The sequence below is a fragment of the Malus sylvestris genome, chromosome 13 (assembly GCF_916048215.2).
Source record: "Malus sylvestris chromosome 13, drMalSylv7.2, whole genome shotgun sequence".
NCBI lineage: Eukaryota > Viridiplantae > Streptophyta > Magnoliopsida > Rosales > Rosaceae > Malus > Malus sylvestris.
Genome location: NC_062272.1, coordinates 24,148,900 through 24,172,358, shown reverse-complemented (window position 1 = coordinate 24,172,358; position 23,459 = coordinate 24,148,900). Strand labels below are relative to the sequence as shown.

At 36.1% G+C, this 23,459-nt stretch overlaps 1 protein-coding gene, 3 long non-coding RNA genes and 3 pseudogenes across 6 annotated transcripts; 4 read left to right on the top strand and 3 right to left on the bottom strand.

Annotated features, from left to right (window-relative positions):
- Positions 1-300: 300 nt before the first annotated feature.
- LOC126595386 (uncharacterized) lies at positions 301-1,249 on the top strand (annotated as a pseudogene).
- Positions 1,250-2,091: 842 nt separating this feature from the next.
- Positions 2,092-2,748, top strand: LOC126595385 (uncharacterized). Its single transcript, XM_050261698.1, has one exon. The coding sequence runs from the start codon at positions 2,092-2,094 to the stop codon at positions 2,746-2,748; it is 657 nt and encodes a 218-aa protein (XP_050117655.1).
- A 527-nt stretch (positions 2,749-3,275) lies between these two features.
- Positions 3,276-3,911, bottom strand: LOC126596108 (uncharacterized). The gene is made up of 2 exons (XR_007613834.1): positions 3,727-3,911; positions 3,276-3,631 (listed from the first exon to the last, which is right to left on the bottom strand). It is a non-coding gene; the product is annotated as an uncharacterized LOC126596108 (long non-coding RNA).
- A 306-nt stretch (positions 3,912-4,217) lies between these two features.
- On the bottom strand, positions 4,218-5,968 carry LOC126596107 (uncharacterized). The gene is made up of 3 exons (XR_007613833.1): positions 4,970-5,968; positions 4,784-4,868; positions 4,218-4,677 (listed from the first exon to the last, which is right to left on the bottom strand). It is a non-coding gene; the product is annotated as an uncharacterized LOC126596107 (long non-coding RNA).
- Positions 5,969-6,182: 214 nt separating this feature from the next.
- LOC126596106 (uncharacterized) lies at positions 6,183-8,147 on the bottom strand. 3 transcript variants are annotated; one of them, XR_007613832.1, is made up of 3 exons: positions 7,904-8,147; positions 7,376-7,824; positions 6,183-7,231 (listed from the first exon to the last, which is right to left on the bottom strand). It is a non-coding gene; the product is annotated as an uncharacterized LOC126596106 (long non-coding RNA). The 3 variants fall into 3 exon arrangements; XR_007613830.1 differs by having other exon boundaries at positions 6,183-7,824; XR_007613831.1 differs by having other exon boundaries at positions 6,183-7,824; positions 7,942-8,147.
- A 5-nt stretch (positions 8,148-8,152) lies between these two features.
- Positions 8,153-10,504, top strand: LOC126595384 (60S ribosomal protein L7-3-like; annotated as a pseudogene).
- Positions 10,505-11,372: 868 nt separating this feature from the next.
- LOC126595383 (uncharacterized) lies at positions 11,373-20,910 on the top strand (annotated as a pseudogene).
- Positions 20,911-23,459: the final 2,549 nt, after the last annotated feature.

The window sequence follows — 23,459 nt, the reverse complement described above, 5'->3', positions numbered from 1 at the left end:
TCATTGATATGCTTCTTTCTCTTTTTATTCAAAAAAACCAATGCACATAAGGTGTTTGATGTTATGCCTCTTTGAAAATTCAACAAACAAAGTAATATACCTATACAATATCCTACAAGCCAACACGGATTAGAAGCACAGTAGCCAAAATGTAATAAACATGTACAACTAATTATGATATGTATATATGCTAAGTTCCTAACATTATATGAAATAGCTAATTATGATATGTACAATTATCAGTATGCTGAATAAATTTACATAGTCATATCTTTTTCTGCCTATTACATTTATGTTTTTTTCCTGTGTTTTATAATTGTTTAGTTATGGAAGGAGCTATCATTGTGAAGTGCACTTTTGAGAGCAAGACCCTTTTAATTCCAGTATTTAATCATACAAGTTCAAGGATATTGCTGAACAAATTTGTTCCCGATTTGTGGGATTAAGTCTTGAAGTCATGGAGTTGACGTACTCTCTAGGAGAACACCAATCTTGTTTACTGCAATCTGACATGGATGTGAGTGTAATGAAATTTTCATGTTGTGCTGAAAACAAAGCATCTATTCCTATCAATGTTTCCATGGTTGAACCAGTTGAGCAACTTGATCCCATTTCTTCCCCACATGATAAGCAGATTTTTACATATGAAGGCTTAAAACCCTCAGATGATCGTGCAGATTTAAGGAAGTTTGACACAACTCATGGGAAGACATATTTGTCCCATGCTTGGAGAAACTACATTAGCCTTGTTGGTCAAGAATTTCCAGGTGGTGTTAAGGAGTTTAGACAAAGATTGATGAAGTATGCAGTTGAAAAGGGTATCAGGTATGTCTATGTAAGAAATGATAGTGAACGTGTTACTGCTGAATGCTTCAATAAAGATGATGATGGTTGTGTTTGGCGTGTGCATGCCATTTTGAATCGTCCTAGCAAGTTAATCTACATTAAAAGTATGAATAATGTACATACATGTAAAGCTAGGTTTCGTGATCAAAAAAGCATCAAGATGGGTTCCAAAATTGTGGCGTCAGTCCTTGTTGACGAGATTCGAACCAATCCAGCTATAAGACCAATCGATGTTGTTAGAGATTTCAAGAAAAACTATGGTATATCTATTTCTTACTATAATGCTTGGTATGGTAAAGAGTTAGCAAAGATGAAGGTCCATGGTGATGATACACAGTCATACAGACAACTATTATGGTATGCAGAAGCAGTGCTAGCAACCAACCCAGGCTCCCATGTCTAGCTTGACTATAATGATAGTTCATGTCGGTTCGAGCGTTTATTCATTTCATATAATGCTAGTATTGAAGGGTTCAAATTATGCAGACCTTTCTTATGCCTCGATGGAACTTTTATAAGATAAAGGTCATTTGTTGGTAGCCATTGGGAAAAATGGTAATCAAGGTAAGATTTAGACATCTACTTATATTATAGACTGCATGAAAGCTAATAATTTTTTTTCCACATTGATAGGTAGTTTAAATGTTTATCCATGATGTTGACAAAATTGATCATTTTGTTAATTTTGCTCCATGTTAGGTAGTTTAATAGGGTCCCAAACAATAATATATGAGAAAGTATTGTTTTATAACTTTATACATATTGTGTCCATCCTTTATTATAACTTGTTCTTATGTATTCATCCTTAACAGATTTTTCTCTAACATGTTCTTCTTCCTCAACACATGGCTCAAGATTTTTCCCGCTAGCTTTTGGCATTGTGGACTCTGAAAAAGAAAACAATTGGACATGGTTTCTGGATAATTTAGCAGAGATATTGCTTCCCCAAGGTCGTACAGTTACATTCATATCAGACCGCAACAGAGGTTTACTTGAAGCTGTTTCCAGCGTTTTTTCCAGAAGCACCACATGCATTCTGCATGTTTCATTTGAAATTGAATATACAAAGTAAATATCCAAAGCAAATGGGTTATGGTTATGGTGAAGTCATTGCTAACCTGCTCCAAAAATGTTGTTACGCTCCATCCCAACTTGTGTTCTATCAGGAAATGAAAACTCTCATCAAGGATGGTGGTACAATAATTCAAAAATTTTTGCAAAACACACCCAAAGAAAACTGGTCCAATGCCTACTTCAGGGGAAAAATATGGTGAGATGTGCTCTAATATTGCAAAATCCTTCAATTCTTGGATTTTGGATGAACGCAAGATGCCAACTTACCAAATGATTGATAACATACGTGTGAAGTTGATGGAGATGAGTTCTGATAGGCAACGTGAAGCCGAAAGATGGACCTCACCAATATGCCCAACAAAGGATGAAGAAATGATGAAAATGGTTGAAGTTGGAAGACATTGGAATGTGTGTCTCTCAAGTGAACATATTTTTGAAGTCAGAGATGAGTATTCTGTCATGATGGACTTACAAAGTCATACTTGTTCTTGTTATCAGTGGCAAATTAAAGGGTTCCCTTGTGCACATGCTTTGGCAGCTATTTTGAAAGATGGAGGTAACCCATATGATTATGTCAAAGATTATTTCACAACAGATTTCTATAAGTCTTCTTATTCATATCCCATCATTCTTGTACCTGATATTGAAAAGGATGAACAATCTATGAGTCAGGAGTTTGTGATAGAACCCCCATTGACAAAGAGGTCCCCAGGTAGACCAAAATTTAAAAGACTAAAATCTATTGGGGAAGAAACACGCCCAAACAAGTGCAGTAGGTGTGGTGATGCTACACGCCACAACCGGAAAACTTGCTACGCCCCTATTTGACATACATCTCCATTGCCATTTGGATTATTTTTTTTCAAATATATGAACACATGCTTTTGTTTTATTTTTATTTTTTATCAATGTAATAAAATGATGCCTTCGACTTTTTAGTTTACTCATATTCTTCTTTTTTCCATTATCTACTTACATGTCATGTGGCTTATGCAATCTGTGAAGACTAAATATTTATTATGATATCATCACTAAACCTTCCAAATCAAACCTATATGTAACAGGCAGGCATAAGATGTTAAATTTTATCCTACCTATCACTTTGGCTTACAATATAAACTACTTATCCTTGTAGAATATGATTTTTCAAGACACAATTAGTTGTACAGGTACATTACCTTTTCAAACGGTTTTAAACTACCTAACATGTAGGAAAATTACCGACAACCATTTTTTATCAACACTTCGAAAGTACCTATCCTTGTACAATTTGAAAGTACACCAGACGAAGTATGTCCAGATAATGACAAAATAACATTATATGAGATTACAAACAAATCTTATTGTGCAATCAATAAAGGAAAACATGAAGAATATTCCCTTTCACTTGAAATTGAAATAAAAAAACAGATATGACAAAGCATATCTCAGTTCACATAACATCCAAACTTATCTAGCAGAAAATGAATTTGGATGGATTGGAGTCCCATCATTTATTAAATTGAAACACTTATATGAAACAAAAACTCAAATTTCGCATAACATCTTTATCCTACTCTTCCTTTTCCCAACTACCATCTCCCTCATTTATGAATCTACAAAGGACATGTGTTCTCGTATTCTTCATTGCCTCTGCTGAAAAGACACCTTCGACTAATTCTCCATTAGCTTTTTTTGTGCAATATACATCACAGCAACTCCACAGTCATAACTGTTTAACAAAAAAAAAGGATATGAACTTAAATATTACATTCTATCACCAAGAAACCAACAAATAGGCATAATACAGATGAAATTAACACTTACATGTTAGGAAATTGTTGTAAGCATGATATGTTTGCTTTCAGTGGATACTCAACATTAGTTTGCCTCAACCACATGAGAAATTCTCTGTCATCATGACTAAGCATGTACAACAATGTATGTACCTTATCACCTTTCATGATATGTTTGCAAATAGAGTTCTCATTGAGCTTTCTTGAAATACTATCTTTCATGTGCTTAAAGTAGTCAGAAATTTTCACATGCTACAAAAAAAATAAAAAAATAATAAAAAAAGAACACATTACAAAGTTAGTGTGTGAAATAAAATTCGAAGGATAAGAGGTATACTACATGGTTATCAACTTACCAATTTTTTAGCCTCTTCGAAATAAGGATCAACATACATATTCATCTTGGTTTGTAATGTGTTGTAATGTTCCCACCATCCACTTTGTTTGTTGAACACAAGCAAAGTATAATGCATTCCTTTGAAATGGTTAATCGGAAAGAAAACATAGTCGTTTTCCCGTACCTTCTTCAATAGAAGTTCAAGATAAATATATATTATCACTGTAGAATTCGATTCATCCACAATATCCTACAAGCCAAAAAGTAATATACCTGTACAACTAATTATGATGTAAAAATCATATTCTACAAGGTCAGGTAGAAGATTCTCTAGATTAATGCTAGAAGATCAGAATAAAAATGGATTACTGTGTTACAAGGGCAGGTAGTTTATAATTACAACAGATACTAATAAAAATGGATCAGAAAAAAAATAATAAAAATCAACATTTGACAATTACACTACTCATCACTAAATAGCATTGGACGGTATTAAACTAGCTAGAATGGAGGAGAATTAACTGCAATGTTTGAAGAACTAAAATTTACGCACCCATGCAAATGTCTGCATAAACCCATATTTCAGCTGATCTTTTGGAATCCCAATTTGGTCGTCATTCAAATTTCAAAAAAAGAATCAACTACCTACAGAAAGAACCAAAACATCTTATGAATCATTTGTAAACCTTTCATTCAAATATAATTGTATTCATTGCTATCTAAGTCAAATAATTATAAAAATTACAAATACCTGTCGACTAACACCTCCCTCATTCAATAGTGCGAGGATATCATCACGGATCACTGCACAATGCTCTCCTTTCCACATTGAAACCCTATATATATATATATATATATAGTTTAAACAACATAATCAACAACTTTATAACTAACAGGTAAAAAAATGTAAAAATAAGGATGAAAAATTATACACTACCTATCATCATTCAAATCCAGAAATTGTTTCAACTTCTCTGCGTACGGTATTGGAAGACACTTGCCCACTCATAGCCTACGCACAACTATTGTCTTCACCGGTGCCATTTTTTTTGTGTTCCCATATTCATGCATTTGAATTGCTCGTGAACCAACACAATTTTTATCCATATGAACTACCATTTTTTTATTAACACAAGCATCATACTTGTAATCTGGCATCATTAGTAAACCTTCCAAACTTAAACTAATCATTAGTAAACCTTCCAAATCAAACCTATATGTGATGCGAAATATATAAGCACACAAATTAAACCCTCTTTTTATCAATTGTAGCAAAGTATGTAAGTAGGGATCGTTCTAGGCCGGGGATTAGGAGGGATTGCTAAATCACTTGAAAACTGACTCAAAACGTAAAAACAAAGTTTAAAACACTAAACTAGACTCAAAGAATGCAAAACTAAACTCTAAAACACTAAAACAAACTAAAACACTCAAAACTGCCCTAAGAACACAATCTGGGCAGTTTGAACACAAAACACAAATTTGGACGAAAATAGGTTATAACTTGACTCAAGACACTTAAAAACACAAACTAAATTGATTTCTAACTAATCTAACACTTCAAAATAAATGGGGAATTGATTTTGACGAAATTGAAAACAAAACAGAAACTTTGTAACTAAAACAGATTTTAAAACGAATTTGATTAAAGTGAATGGATAGAAAGCTAGCTAAGGGGTTCTTCTCCACACATGTCACACTTGCATACAAAACGATTTCCAATTGCTTTTCAATAACCCATGAATTCTCAACACCCCAAGTTAATTAGATACGCTTAAATTAACTTTCAGATTTCCCTTAAGTCAATGAATTGGATGGAAAAAGCGCATCGCAATCAAATTATTCCTCAAAAGTTCCTTACATGAAAGCGCATAATAGAGATACAATCAAAGATCATTACATTCAATGAAAATCATAAGTATTGACGAGGCACTCGTAACTATGAAAGCGCATGAAACTTATGCCAAGAATTTACTTAACGCGATTGTGATCAACAACCTTTACTACTTGTGAATATAAGTTCATAACGATTAGGTGAAAATCCCTTATATCCTAGCATTAGATTTATGCATGAAAATTAAGCGTACACTCTCAACCAACACACACAAATCAGTTTTAATTCAAATAGATAAGCAAATTGAATTCACAACTTATGAAACGCAATTAGAAGTGATCAAATCATATAGCAAGCATAAAACATGGTTTCGAATCCCCCCTAGCCAAGGGGGGTTTAGTTCCTCATATGCACAAAGCAAATATAAATAAGTTTAGACATTGAAATTCAAAGAAAGAGAACACCTAGACACTCAAACTTGGGCAGCAGGTGCATCCACGAAGTTCCTCCTTCCTCCTTGCTGCGGCACAGAGATTATGGACAGGTTCTTGGGGTTATGAATGGTGTAGAATGGATGGGGGTAGTATGGTGGTGTTTAGGATTGTTGGGTGGTGCGGCAAGGGGTGGTTTTTGGCAGGAATTATGGAGAATGGTGGTGGAAGGCTGCGGTAGAGAGTGGCTTCTTGTTTCTGGCGTGAATGATGTGAATGAGAGGTCGTCATTCGGCCAAAGGGTGAATGAGAGTATATATAGGCACATAAAACCCTAGGGCAATCAGATTAGGGCTTCTAGAAACCAAATCCACTAGGAAAAAGGCTTAAACAATCAGAATCCACAAAGGAAAAGGTGTAGGAGGTGCGGCAGGTTTGGATAGGGCAAGATAAGGCTTCTAGAAAGCCTTGCAAGGCAAGGAAATAGGTTCCCTTGCTGAATTAGGTGTGGCAAGGATGGGGGGAAAAGGATAGGACTTCTAGAAGCCCAAAACCAAGGGGAAATAGGACCCAACCCACGGCAAGGATAAGGAAATGTTCTAGAACCTTTGTTTGTGTCCAAAAATGCTTAGGAAACCTTCAATGTTGCTGAAACTTAAGGCCATTTAGGTTTAGGAAAGATCAACCCAAAATAGGAAACTTTAGGCTTAACTTTCCTACTTCAATTAGGAAACCTTGTTTGAGTAGGAATCTATCTTTGACTAGGAATCCATCCTTAACTAGGACTCATCCGATGATTAGGAATCCTTCTTCAATTAGGACTCCTTCATTCTCGTTCATTCCTTTCGTTCCAAGCACGTGATATCCATCCCAAGCTCAATCTTGCTCCAAAAGGCTCCAAAATGCATCATTTTGCATACTTTGCCCTTAAAACCTAAAAACACATGAAACTCGCTTAAAAGACTACTTTAACTAAGAAAACACTATGGAAATGCATAAGAACTAGCTAACTAAGGCGCATAAATATGCACCTATCAATATGTAACAAGCAGCCATAAGATGTTAAATTTTATCCTACCTATCAATTTGGCTTACAATATAAACTACCTATCCTTGTAGAATATGATAGATGAACTGTAGTACCTGTAATCTAGGTATCAAACACCACAAAAGTAAAAAGTCAAAGCAGCATACCAAAATACTAGAGAAACAAATTCAACCAATCATCATCCCACATTTCACATGCATAAGCAGCACCCTGTTTTTTGTATTCTGATCCAACTCAAACTCATTACTAATATGTAATTATAAACCCTCTTAACCCCCCTAATCGATTTCAAACTAGTGCAAACCTTCACTAATGCGTCATAAACACTGGCCACCAATTCATACTCGTCGTCAAACTCTAAAATCTCGAACAATTGAAGTGAAAAAAAAAAAATTAGAGCAAAGATACAGTAGCACCTGTTATCAAATACTGGTATTGAAATCGAGGGAGTGTAATACCTGTTATCCAGGTAATGAACACTGTCAAAAACAAAGCCCAAATCACCAAATCACCAAATCACCAAATCAAAATATTCGGAAAAAAAAAAAACCAGATTACCATGTATGAAGCTGAAATCTTCCGAGAAGATACACTACCTGTTCTCCAGGTATAACAGGAAACACGAACCAGATAATCGCCTATTTTGTTTCCATCATATACTGGGAGAAAATTTATAGCTTTCATAGCTTCATATGGATTTAGGATTCAAAACCTGGTTTCCGCTGGATATGGATGCAAACCAATTTGAAAGATAGGAGGATAAGGTTTTGAATAAAGGGGTCGTTTGATCTGCAAGAGTCCTAATAAATGGGGTCTTTTGAATAAACAATGAGTTTAATCTGCAAGACACCTAATAAACCATCTAATGGCAGTTGTTGTAATTTCGTTGGTAAATTATGTGCATTTTAATTGCTGACATGGATTATTGTTGTACTTACTAGCCCCCACTTATGCTTATGTAATATAAGTGGATTCCATTCAAAATAGGCTTGTAAAATTGGACCCATATCAAAAGACCCTTTTAAAAAATTATTTTTGTAACATTACCTCAAATCAAAATACACAACCTAAGCATTAGTTCTCCTTGAAAAGAGGTGATTCAACCGGACCTTTCAGTATAGCTACCTTGTTACGACTTCACTCTAGCATTGACTGTCAACTTGTGCATCAAATATGGACTCAATCTATATCGGTCCTTATTCTAAAAAAAATTATTTGTCACGTCATTAATTATGCCATTCAAAATCATTTTGCCATTTAGTACTACAGTCTTGCGATATTTCTCTTCACTTTAAAGTGATAGGTTTTATGTTATATTTTCGTCAAAGGCGAATTTGAACCATATTATTGATAGACTAATGTGAAACTAAGCTCATTCTCTTCCCATTAGTATAGATAATATTGTTTGTTAAAAAAAAAAAGACCCCAAACTTTTACGATTTATACACGGGTTACCCTTTCATATTTGAAAAAAGAATTTTGCATAACTACGAACAATCACATCACTAATTGTGCATCTTATTTACACAATTTAATAATAGCCGTTATTAAAATGGACGATTGAGATGAAGAATTGTATTTCAAGTTATAAAACAGTAAAAATATCCAAAAACTGAAATCCACTTGCTATTGGGTCCTTTCCTGTGTACATTATCTCAGTCTCTAAGAAAAGGCAATAACTGACACAAAACAAAATTTCTATTTGTTAACAACCTCTTAACAGCTTTGGCAAAAAAATTAAAAAAAAAACAACCACTAACAGCGACACGCTCACAACTCTAAGCCTTTTTGTAGCGTTGAGTAGTAAAGAAACACCCGAAGAAAACTGTTTATTGTAACACTTTAACTAAGTCCTATTTAAACGCCACCGGTACTGAATTAAAATTTAAAAAGATTATTAGTTAATGAGTGAAAAGATAGTGTTATTCTACACTAATTCTATCTTCTACGCACCCTTGTTAATTTTTTGTCATTGTCTTCTTTAATTAAATTAATCCAACAATCGAAAATTGAGAAGAGTGTATTAGAAGTAAAAATAGGGGTGTGAATATATAACACTATGAGTGAAATAGTCCATACAAAGAACTCAAGTCTCTTATTTCTGAAATGAGTAGTTGCAGTAGGGTAATAAACTGCAAGTAACGTTTTAATTCTCTGGTTTTCATTCGTTTTTTCAGGTCTTTGCAGAGAATTCAATGGTGTGTTCTTGGAAGTAAACAAGGCGAGATTGAACATGTTCCACAGGGTTGAACCCTATGTGACCTGCGGGTATGTCATTTTTTTCGTTTCGAGCTTCATAGCCTCATGATATGTTTTTCTGGGTTATTTTGTTAATTTTAATGAACTTCAGGTACCCTAATTTGAAGAGTGTCAAAGAGTTAATCTACAAGAGGGGGTTATGGGAAACTTAACAAGCTAAGAACTGCACTGACTGACAATTCAGTTGTTGAGCAGGTAGAGAGAGTATATGATTAGTAAAGTTCAATAACGTGATCAAATTTCTTTAAATTCATTGGCATTCTTTCACTGACATTGTTTGAAATCACAGGCCTTGGGCAAGTTTGGCATTATCTGTGTGGATGATCTTATCCATGATATCTTGGCTGTTAGGCCTCACTTCAAGGACGCAAACAACTTCCTTTGGCCATTTAAGCTCAAGGCGCCTCTCGGTGGTCTAAAGAAGAAGAGAAATCACTGTGTTGAAGACGGTGATGCTGGAAACCGTGAAGACTGTATTAACGAGCTCATCAGGAGGATGAATTATATTAAAGCAAGAATTTTTCTTCTTTTTGAAATTTTGAGGTGTTTACGTATTTTATTTTTTGTCAATCAAATTTATCAGACTTTTAGTTCTCTTATTAATGGTTACAAAAATGGTTCTGGGCCGTTGGTTGCTTGGGTTGGTGCTGAATCAAATGGCGCTCAGCGTGGAGCAAGGTTGATGCAGTGGAAGGCTGAAGCAGAAGTGCAGGTAGTGGCAAAGACTCCAAAAATATTAGATGAATTGACGGGGCCTCGGATTCAAAATGAGACGGGAGTTCTTTGTATGGAAATGTTATGCCAATGAAAGCCTTACCGAAAGCAACATCTAAGCAGTGATATCCTTTGTAATTTATTGTTGGAACTAATTTTCGCACCGCCGTGAAAGGTGGAGATGTATGAATTCGTTTATCTACAAAACATAACACAACCGTGGGTTAGTCAAAAGACCCAGGGGGAGGGGGTGTGCCGGTAAAAAGATCTCTGACAGTTAAGTTAGCAATATAAGATTTAAGAGTGGGCAAGAGAATTAGAATGCGACAATTGTGTTATTAGATATAAACCCTAGAATGGTGTATTTACACCAATCGAGGATGAGACCTTTAGACTATATTCAACCCTTGGCCTAAAACCTAAAATTTTTAGCCCAGAAGTAGCTTTTCTGCCTCAGATTATTAAAGAATGAATTTGGACTTTTTTTTTCTTACATTAACTTTTAAAAAAAATTTTATGTAGACTATTGTAAATTAATTTTATGAACATTTTAATATAAAAATATTTAAATTCCGATAAATATTGAAAAATCACTAAATCGATACATGAAACTCACGAAACACTATGAAAGAATATGAAAATCATGATAGAGATGTATAAACACAAAATATATGAAACACACAAGACACACAGAACACATGTGAAGCACATACAAAACACATGTGAATGACATACAAAACATATGTGAAGCACATACAAAACACATAATAGAGATGAAGCACACACATAACACATGTGAAACACATGACACACACGAAAAGCATACCAACATACATACAAAACACATGAAACACAAACCTACACACATGAAATTGAAACCTTCAATCATCCTCTATATAAACACAGGTTGAATATCAAACCATCACACAACATTCAGACCTTCAATAATCCTCTATATTTACCAATCTTCTAACTTTCAAAGTGTTTTTGTTTCCTAAAAATCATCAATATCTCATCAATGGGTGATAGAAGAAGGCGTAGCTTGGCACTGTAGATGGCACAATACCAAACAAGCCGTGCAACTGCCGATGCAGAAATGAACGCAGAAGAAGCCGAATTTGAAAACTCGATTATTCAATATCAGCACCATGCCAAATCTAGCCATCATGGTTTTGTCACAAGGCGTTCATTTGTGCAGCGTGATAGAGAAGAGTGTCATGACCAAATGATGAAAGATTATTTCATCGAACGTCCGAGATATTATTCTCATGATTTTAGGATGTGGTTTCAGATAAGGAGAGAGCTTTTTGAAAGCATCTTGAACGCAGGTTCATCATGACCACTACTTTGCAAGGAAGATAAATGTCATAGGCTGACAAAGTCTATCATCTCATCAGAAGCTCACATCTGCATTTTGGATCCTAGCTAATGGGTGCTCTACAGACTCAACTGACAAGTATTGCCAACTTGTGGAGAATACTGCTATTGAGAACCTGAAGGCAATTGAAGCCATATATGGAGCCACATACCTCCGCAAGCCAAATCATGAAGACTTGAAGTAGCTTCTACGCAAGGCAGACAAAAAAGGCTTCCCTGGCATGATAGAAAGTCTCGATTGTATGCATTGAGAGTGGAAGAATTGTCCTACTGCTTGGGCTAGCCAATTCAAGGGTCGTCACAACAAGCCAATCATCGTGCTCGAGGTTATGGCATCTTACGACACATGGATCTAGCATGCATTCTTCGGCGCTCCTGGATCAAACAACGATATCAACGTTCTTTGGTCTTCTCCTCTGTTCGATGATGTTGTCAATGGATGGGCACCGAAATGGAGGTACAAAGTAAATGGTAATAAGCATGAGCTAGGTTACTACTTAACTGATAATATTTATCCTAGATGGTCCACCTATGTGAAAAGTTATTCTTATCCGATAATGCAAAGAAGAAATTATTTTCGCAGAGACAAAAGTCTTACATGAAGGATGTGGAGAGAGCGTTTGGGATCCTACAAGCTTGATAGGCCATTATTAGAGGGGCTGCACGACTTTGGCATACCAAAGACCTCCATTCAATCATGATGACATGCATAATTTTGCACAACATGATTATGAAAGATGAATATGTTGAAATTGAGGAAGATTCTAACAAAGATGTGGATGATGACCAACCAACATATGCTAGAGCTATGGCAAGAAATGTTGAATATCTCGCTGCAACCACATATGAGACCCAATAGGATAAGGTCATACTTAGTGAGTATATGAGACGTTTAAATAGAATTCAAGCTCCTCAAGGTCATGACACACTCCGTAAGGATTTGGTTGAGCATATATGGCGCCGAGAAGGAGAACCTTGATGATGGATAATCTTAAGTGTAATAATGTGTTATGTTATGTAATAATTTTGCATGTACTATGTTGGTATTTTCCAGTAATAAATTGAATTGCCTTCTTGTGACAAGTCTTTTCACTAGTACATTGTCAAATATATTAAAGGTCGTTTGAATTATCGAAGGCATCTATTGTACAATAATTAATGGGTGCTCTACAGACTCAACTGAACAATAAGTACAATAATTATTGAAAGCATCTAAATTAATGAAACAATAATTAATAAGTCATAAACTTAATACAAATGACATTTAATAAACCACATAAACTTAATACAAAGGACAATTAATAAACCACATAAATTAAAAAAAAGGATAATTAATAAACTACATAAACTTAATACAATCGAAAATTCATAAACTACATAAACTTAATAATGATATCCACCATCTTGATTTGGTGATGGACTTGGTGGTGGACTTGGGATATAGCCTTGAGATGAATTATCATCTTGAAATATACTCATTGTGGCATCCCTTTGCAAAATTTCCATTTGCTTACCACGTAAGTACTTCTTTCTTTCTGGAGTATATTTGTTGAGGTCCTCCATCATCAAATTTATTTTGAACCTCTCTTGCTCCCTATCCCCTAGCTGCGTCATAGCCGCACGCATTCGGGCCACTTCCTCCTCTCGAGAGCTATGACTTTCAGTCAATCTTGCAAATCCAGTAGCAATTTGTTCACTAATGGGATCTTGGGACTTCCCTTTACTCTTTGCTTCCTTTTACTTATCTCATCCCGAGGGCCTTGCAAAAGAAGAAATTGGGGTCATTTGTTTGACACCTTCATTGAAATCATTTGGGGGCGGGGCTTCACTATGAAATAATCTTCCTCATTGTTGGTCTGCATCGGTTCCCCACCTCGAACAATCCTTGAGGACGTTCCAAGCATGATGCAACTTAAAAGCTTGATTTTTTTGGTGTAGTTCTTGTCTTGTAAATTGTCATTGCTTTGTCACCCTATGCATCAAATATGTAAAAACAATTAGTTGAAACATACTATTATGTACATGACAAATAAAATATCAACAAAGAAACTCACAATTTCTGAGAATCTTCTTCCACTAGGCATGTCAACCATGGCTCTCTCCAAGCTTCCCTTCCCCAAAGTGCACATTTTGTTGATAACCTTCCACCGATCATAAACACCATCATTTTCCCTTCGGCTGACGTTGGAGTTTTAATGGAACTTATCAACGATTTTACCCTACAAAACCTTTTTATTTTGATTCGTGCATACGGCACCATCTTCACTAATGGAAACTCATGCCAAACGTAAAGCAATATCTTCCTCAAAGGTCCAATTACAACCTCTAACATGCTCTTTTGCCATCTTGAAAATTTTGAAAATGAGAAGAAATGGTAGAAAGAAAAATTGGATGAATTGTAGGAATAAAGTGAGTTTTGTGTGGATGTTTGAACAAATACATAGGTATTTATAGAGTTTTTGGGTGAATTTTAAGTTAAATATTTTTTTTAAATTATTGTAGCCGTTGGATTTAAATTTGGGTCATTAGATCTTCTTTTTTTTACCGTTAGATTTGATTATATTCGATCTAAGCCGTTAGATTCAATAAATATATAAATATAAAACTAAAAAAAAATTTGGCCGTTGGATTTAAGCTGTTGGATCTAAGCCGTTAGATTTGATTAACCAACAACCCAGTTAAATATGGCCCTTAGATCGAAAAAAGTAGCCGTTAGGCTACCGACCGGGACTAACAAGCGGGGGACACGCCCACGTGGGTGGGGTCCTGCTGGGATTCCGTCTGGCGCGTGTTGCACGTTGGGCAAGTGGGTTAGGCATTTGGGCTTCACAGCCCGTGGTTCACTAGCACTAGGTGCGGCCCACAATGATTTATTGCCTAAAAAAGGGCCGATATTTGGCCCTGTTTTGAATTTTAGGTTTTAAGTTTTGTTTAGCACTTGGGTTGGGTTGGGTTGGGTTTTGGGGGGGGAAGGGGAAATTTGGGTTTTAGCCCAGTGTTGGAGAGACTCTTAGGATAGGGAAATCGTATTAAACAAGAAGAATCCAAATGATATCTAGAAAGTAGATATTACTACCTCTTAGACAATCTCCAACCCTTGAGCTAAAAGCCAAAATTTTTAGCCCAAAAACAGTTTTTCTGCTCCAACCCTTTTGGCCTAAAATTTTAGCCCCGGATTATTAAAGAATGAACTTTGTCACATCCCGTTCCAAAATATTACATTCGTGGCTGTGAATGGACGAAATTGCCCTTAAGAAATACTAAGTATGTGAAGCTCAAGTTGATAATTATCTAGGTTCCTAAGTTTTGAAAATAAAATGGAATTTATTAAGGATGGAACTTAGATTTTTAGGTTAAAATTTTGTGGTTTGGAGTTGGGGATTGGAAAAGGACCACGAGGGATCCCCACATTCCTCAATCCTCTCCCTATTTTCTGCATACTGTCTCTCTCTCCTCCCTCACGAAACTCTCAGTTCTCTCTCCCTCTCCTTCGAACTCACAGACCAACCACAAAACCACCCTAAATCTATACCAACGACGAATCTAAGACCACCATTGGAACCCTGAAGACTTCACGAGCACGATGGTATCCATTTCAGGTAAGTTCTACTTCGGAAAACCCTAGTTTTCAAGGACCCCGTGATATTGCACTGTTCATGAACTTCGAATTGGCTTTGTTTTAGGTGAAACCAAACTCACAGTGAGCTTTAGGAAGTCACAAGGAAGCTCGGAGTGCTTCGTTGGCATGGATTGGACGTCGGGATCACGAGTTGTAAGTTTGGCCGATTTCTTGAATTTTTGAAAAGTTTGATCTCGTAGTTTTTAGGCCCTAAAACTAGTCCAACGTGAAAGTAGATGTTTAGGGCTTCAAATTGGTGTAAAATTCGAGAAATTTGGATGAAAAACGAAGGAGAATAGTGGATTTGAAATATTCCCCAGTTTCCGGTGACCGGAGTCCGGCGAGGGACGACCGGAGAAGAAGAAGGAATAATCCGTTATATTTAACGGAATATTCCTAACGACAGTAACGGAAAAAGGTTAAGTTAACGGCATATTCCGGGGTTTTAACGGAATATTCCTGACGGCATCAATTGACACCGTCAGTGTGCTTGGCACGTGGCCGCGCGTGGGGGGCGCGTAGGTCCGTGCCACGTCAGGCGCGTGGGGGCGCGTGAGGACTCCAAAAATTATTTTAAAAATATGGGGATGATCCTGAGGTTGTGTAGGTCACGGTGGTATATTCATATACCCAATTTGAGCAATATTTGAGGAGTTATTAGCTAAGAATTAGGTTATGCGTTAAATAACGTTAATTCGGTTATTTCTCGTATAGGCGAGGCTTGTACGAACGTTGGGCATGACTAAGGGAGGCTCAGGGACCTTCGACACGTCGATGTATTCTGTGAGTGGGCAGTTTTGTTTTCCGTATATCTATATACTTGACGTTTTCCCAGAAATTGAATTAGAATGAAATTATGTTTTAAACGAAAGGTATATAGAATTATATGAAAATGTGAATTGAGATGCCATGCATAGAAGTATATGAAATATATATAGAAATGTGAATCGAATGGCCATGCATGAAATGATATGAAAAGTATGAATTGAGATATGATGCATATTGAGATATGATGCATATGAATGAATGGTGCGGCGGACGCACAGGTGAGTATCAGGTGAGTATTTAAATACTGTTATGATGATGTTGATATAAATTGAGCTCAAATCCTGCACCATGGTTTAGTGCTTATAGTATTCACCGCATCGCACGCTCGCCTTGGATCCAAGTAGATGCTGGTCGCACAGTCCACGCGGAGTGGGTGCGACGGGCCAGTCGAAGAGTGTTAGTGAGATTTCGACTGGTGGGTGACCTTAGATTATGTGCACAGATGATTGATGAGAAAGCACTAGAGCGTAACTTGTGTGCAGAAGGCCGGACAGGTCACAGAGGTGACTCCGGTAGAGTGAGAGTGATAGATTTTGAGCTCTAGGTTCAACCGGGCAGGGCTATTAGAGAGGGCCTCCGGTTGATTACTTTCTTGCACCTGATATGATTATTGTTGATACATCTATACTTAACTGTTGAATTAGACATGGCATGGCATGGCATGATTGATAAAGAAAAATGTTGAGATAGTAAAAATGAAGTTTTGAGAATATATATGTATATTTATATTTTACATTTCTGGGAAAGTATACAGGTTTTTACGGAGAGGGGTTACAACGTTTTGAGAAATGTTTGGATTTGGAAAAGAATTGTTTTACTGACCCACTCAATTTTGGTTTTGCGCCCCTCCAGGTTCAGGTTTCACAAAGAAGTGGTGACTACGAGGAATTCGACGGTGTTCTGACAGATTGGACAAAATTAGGACTCACCTTCGGGTGTATCAACTTATAAATTGTATCTTAAAGCTTCCGTACTGTGCAAATGGTTACGTCACTCTCACGTGACGGCCAGCATGCCCTCCTTCGGGACGGGGTGTGTCAAACTTCGACTAATTTTTTTCTTAAATTTACTTTTTTTTTTTTTTAAATTATGTAAACTTTCGTAAATTAATTTTATGAATATTTAAATTCCAATAAATATTCAAAAATCACTAAATTGATACATGAAACTCATAAAACACTATGGAAGAAAATGAAAATCATGATAGAGATGTATAAACACAAAATACATAAAACCTATAAGACATACATGACACATGTGAAGCACATACAAAACACATGTGAAGCACATACACAATTGAAGGACATACAAAACACATGATAGAGATAAAGAACACACAGAACACATGTGAAACACATGACACACACAAAACACATACAAAATACATACAAAACACATGATAAAGATGAAGCACACACAGAACACATGACACACATGAAACACATACAAAATACATAATAGAGATGAAGCACACATAGAACACATGTGACACACATGACACACACGAAACACATACAAAACACATGAAATGCATGAAACACAAACCTACACAAGTCCAATTACGACTTCTAATATGCTTTCTTGCCATCTTGAAAAATTTGGAAATGGGAAGAAATGGTAGAAAGAAAAATTGGAAGAATTGTAGGAGAAAAGTGAGTTTTGTGTGGATGTTTAAACAAATACATAGGTATTTATAGAGTTTTTGGGTGAATTTTGAGTTAAATAATTTTTTTTAAATTATTTTAGCTGTTAGATTTAAATTTGGGCCGTTAGATCTTCTTTTTTTTTACCGTTAGATTTGATTATATTCGATCTTAGCTGTTATATTTAAATTTGAATCCAACAGCTGAGATAGAATATAATTAAATCTAACGGTAAAAAAAAGATCTAATGGCCCAAATTTAAATCCAACAGCTAAAATAATTAAAAAAATTATTTAACTAAAAATTCACCCAAATTTAGTGATTTTTCAATATTTATCAGAATTTAAATATTTTTAGGTTAAAATGTTCATAAAATTAAATTATCATATTGTACATAATTTTTTTTTAAATTACTTTAAATGAAAAAATTAGCCTAAATTTTTTCTTTAATAATCTCAGGCTAAAAAATTTAGGCCATAAAGGTTAGAGCAGAAAAACTGTTTCTGGGCTAAAAATTTTAGATTTTAGCCCAAGACTTGGAGATGGTCTTAGGAGTGTGATTATGATCCAAAAACTTCTTGGTGATAGAACTTATTAATTCCTAATTGTAGGAATATGGAGTCTCGACTTCTCTTTGGAAGTGGACTTCTATTAAATGAGAGGAAACTAATTAAGAAAGAAAATGAAGAAGATAATAAAGAAACAGAATTGCTTGTTTCCTTTCAATGAATAACTTATGTGTTTATACAATATTTGATTGCTAAAATTAAAATAGTAAGTAGTTTTTTTTTTTTTTTGGAACAAACGATATTATTTAAACTGATGGGTAGGGGAGTGAGCTAAGCATCACGATGGGTTATTAATAATATAGTTCAAATTCACCTTTGGCGAGAATCAAACTTAAGACCTCTCACTTACAAGTGTAAAGAAATACCACTAGAAAGTAGTTCTAAGTGACAAATAATAAATAGTTTTAAACCATAAAGAATGAATAACTTAAAACCTCAAACTCATTAAAACCATTAACCTTTTTACGGTTTATAACAATTCATTATAAACTATTAGGGTACGTTTGTTGCACCGGACTAAGTCGGACTGGACTAACTTCAGGGTGCGTTTGTTGCACTGGACTGTCTCGTACTAGACTAGCTGCAGGGACTAAGCTGGACTGGCTTAGACTAGACTAAGCTGGACTAACTTAGTGAAGCGTTTGGTGCAGTGTCAGACTAAGAAGCAGAATAACATAAATATGTGAAAAATGGATCTTTTTTTTTTAACTAAAGAAAATATAATGCCTAAATAATGTTGAATACCACGCCGTGAAAAATTGTATCAATTGATAAATTTTACACCGAATGTTTGAAACTTGAAGGCCTACTTGAAAATAAATACAATAAATATTGCACCAAAAACCATGTGTGAACATATATAAGATATTCTACAAGCAAATGTTACAATAAGAAATAAAACAATAAACTTGATGCAAAAATGTTGTTAAAGGATGTCTTCGGAAGTCTTGTTGTTATGAGCTGAATTGAGTCTCAAAACTGAGTGTATGGCATTCAAGATTCCCCAAGTTTAGCACAACAACAACTCCCGTCTCACAGAATTCAGGAATGCTAATGAGTCATTTCCATTTAAACAAACAAAAGTCCTTGTTCAATACATAGAAAGCGAAAGCACATGCCAAGAAAACTTTACTCTTCCACTAGACATCATAATTAAGCTTAGACAAAAGAAGCAAGCATGATACAAGGCAACTATATCAAAAGAAAGTAAACTCTGAGAAATATACAAAGATGCAAAACTTCATGTTGTCCTAGTCTTAAGTATATTGCTTTATGTGAGAATATGTAACTGAAACCCCATCAATAGAATTAGCAGGGGTCTCAACAATAGCACAATAATTTTAGAGGAAAGGCATTGGATTCATTTAGTTGTAAACTTATTCAATACAATCTGTTCCTTTTTAATTTGCACATTAGAAGTCGGAGTCTTATGAGAAATGCCGCACCTAGAAGGTCAACATCTCCAATGCGGAGGATTCAAATAGAAAGAACAAGGTATCGCTGAGCTGTTGCATAACCATTAAGAGCCTCAATTACTTTCCTTCTAGGGAAAAGCCTTTTTTTAGAAGAGGGTGAACCTGAACACTCAAACAAGAAATCTGAGAGCAATGCACGAAGGATAAGTGTTCAAGATGTAGTTAGTCTTTTCGAAAGCAAACAAAGAGATCAAGCTGCTGCAGATGCTCAAAAAATGAGCTTGTTAACAAATATCTTTGTGAGTACAAATAAAGCTGTATCAAAAAGATAGAGCTCAGGTTTGGGGGAAACTTCCACCCAAAGTCAATCTGAAATTGCCTCTGGAGACAGTGGTCCAGTGACTTCCAATGATATAAAGAATGGTGTGGCGCCAACATCTTCAGAAGAAATGAAACCAAAGTATGATCTTTTACCCACAGATCAAAGTACTATTGAAGCTCCTAAACCGGTAGTTAACCAAGGAAGATTTGAGAAAAAATTTAGTCCAATTGATACTGAAGTAGACTCTATTATAACTCTGGGAGAGAAAAGTAATCGAAAATCAATAGCTTCAATGGGATGGAGTCAAGAAAGGGAAGCAAAATTGAACCAAATGCTGATGAAAATGATGGAAACTAAACCTGTTAAATCTACATAGCCTCAAGCTACCAGAAATCAAAGCTTTCCTTCTGAATAGAGAGGTGGCTTTTATGACCACAACAAGGAGAAGAGAGATGAAAAACTACAAGGTGAGAATTCTAGAAAGCGAGCAAAGCACAGTTTATAGCCATGCAGCGAATTCTTGATGAAAGGAAAGCCGAAATGTCGTCTACAAAGGCGAATGATATTAATAAAAAACGTGTTACGCATAAGCCCCAAAAATCAGTTGGAAAAGTATCTCAACCTGCAAATCCTAGAAAGGAAAATGAAAAGCCTTCTGTTTCCAAGAAGGCTTCACCTAGAACATCACCCATGCCTGCTACATGAAAGTCGTGGCCATCAACACCAACACTGAGAGCCACAAAGGCATCGCCAGCTAGAACTCCTGTTGGGGTTACCAGCACTACCCCGACCCATCAAAAACCCAAGCCAAACAACTAGAAGGTATATATAAGCATAAAAACTAGAAGGATTATACGAGGAATCAATCAGAACCCATTAATAATTTTGAACCCAAAACAACAAAATCAATCAGAACCCAATAATGATTTCACAATCTACAAAACAAAATCATAGAAATAGGTCGTCGAATTTGGAATTTATCAGATGAAGATGAGTAGGACGAGCGAGAAGGATCAGCGAGGAGGACCGGAGAGGAGGACGACCAAGAATGAGGAGCGAGCAACACTCTTGAAGACGGGCTTAGCAATCCCATGAGAATTGGGGGTTCTCGCTAAGAACGTTTAGCGAAGGGGTTAGTCGGAGCGAGTACCGTCTAATCCCATTAAACTTAATCCCCAAGCAACACTCTTGAAGACGGGCTTAGCAATCCCATGAGAATTGGGGGTTCTCGCTAAGAACGTTTAGCGAAGGGGTTAGTCGGAGCGAGTACCGTCTAATCCCATTAAACTTAATCCCCACACCAAACAAACACTGGACTATAGTCCAGTCCAATGAAACTTAGTGAGCCCAAACAAACACACCCTCATGGACTAAGCTGGATTGGCTTGGCATAGACTAAGTAGTATAAGAATAATGAAGCGTTTGGTACAATGCCGAACTAATCTACGGACTAAATTATTTTCATATACAAATAATCCTTTTATTATTTTCTAATTAATTTATTAGTATTTTATTATTATTAATGTCATTTTTTTTCTCTGACTTCTCTATTCCCCTTTCTTTACTTTCCTTTTCCTTTTCTTTATCTTCTTCGCATCCAGAGAATTCCTTTCCTTTCTCTTCTTCGACAAGCTTCAATCCCCGCTTTGCCGTCCTTTTCCTCCTTCAATCTCTCTTGGTTTGACAAAAATTCGAACTATTTCGATCCTTCCAGTCCTATCCACAAACCACTCTTCATATTCATGTCAGATGCCAAAAGACCCTTTATGCTTGACAGACTGGCGATGGGGGCAGGTTACATCTGGCAGTAGTGCAACCGACGAAAATGATGAACTCTTAAACCCTAGACCTTCGAAAGTTGTTGAAATGGCTGATATCAAAGGCATTGGTGATGGGGTCAGATTAGTCTAGATTTCACTTGAGGATCAGCAAGGCCGTGATTTTCATCTACCTGATTTTCTATACGCATGTGTAATCACATAGTTTGTACGTTGGCGAAGGAATTAGGGAAGAAACTAACCCATTATTAGGAAAGAAATGAAGCAGGTGTTGGGATGTGAAGGAGAGGAAGCGAAGGTCTTAGTTGTACCAACGTTTTCGGGGAGACTCGTTTAGTACCATTAGACTTAGCCCATACACAAAACAAACGTTGGACTAGACTAACAAGTAGTCCAATCTAGTCCAGTGGAAACTTACGAGGCCAAACAAACACCCCCTTAGGTTCTTATGGTTTTAAGTAATTTAATAATACAATATAATTAATTATTTTGGTAGATCCTCCTGGATCATGGCTCCCCCATTTAGAACACTTGAGCTTATGATCAAGCTAGACTATGAGATAAGGAAACTCTGTTCCTGCCTTGTCTCGACTATACCACTTTGACTTGCTAGGAAGTTGCCATTTCTTACCAATGCAGAAATTTTCAAATTCCCATACCTTGTTTCACGAACCTTTTGCTCTAAGATAATGTCCTTCTCCAAATGATCTTTTCGCTCTTTTCTCAAGTCATCAACTGAATGGAGACAAGTGTCTTCATTAGGATCATCATCCAATAAAGGTGGTTCAAAGAGCTTCAAATTCTCGACATTGATGATCAATACATATGCATGTATGGTGGTAGATCGAGTTGGAAGGCATTATCACTAATTTGTTTGATGATTTTGAACGGTCCATAACAAATAGGCTTTTGTTTCTTTCCTTCTACTTGTAACTGCTCTTTAACAAGGTTTAACCATAATAGGTCACGTTCTTTGAAGTTGCATGGCACACGATGCTTGTCATGACGGTCTTATAGCATTATTGTGACAGTTGTAATTATGTATATACCTCTTTATGGATCTTGCTTACTTGTTCGAGAACTCTTTGTGCTCGAACATGTTCTTCTTACTTTCCAGTAAGTGCTTCGGCACTTACAGAGAATACCATATCAAAAGGACTTTGTGGTAGAAAACCCAAACAAACCTCAAGTGAAGATTTAAGTGTAAAACCATGAATTGCTTTATTAAAAGCAAACTGTAAATGAGGGAGACTTTCATCCCAACTTTTTAGATGCTTGGAATTATAACCTTTGTAAATGTACCATAGTCCGATTAACAACCTTTGTTTATCCATTGGTTATGGATGAAATGGAGTGCTACGCTTCAACCTGGTATCCATCATTCCTTATAGTGACCTCCAGAAATGCCTAAGAATCGATTATCTCTATCTGAAATTATCGACGCAGGCACGCCAATATGTTTGCACACATGTTGTAAAAACAACTTAGCTGCTTATGGAATAAGAATCACCATTCTCCAATAATGTTCTTCTTGCATAGAATAAGAATCACCATCTTGCTGAAATGATCTACTACCATAAATAAGTAGTC

Excerpts from the sequence above, each read along its gene's own strand:
- LOC126595385 (XM_050261698.1), top strand. The coding sequence starts at position 2,092 with ATGCCTACTTCAGGGGAAAAATATGGTGAGATGTGCTCTAATATTGCA.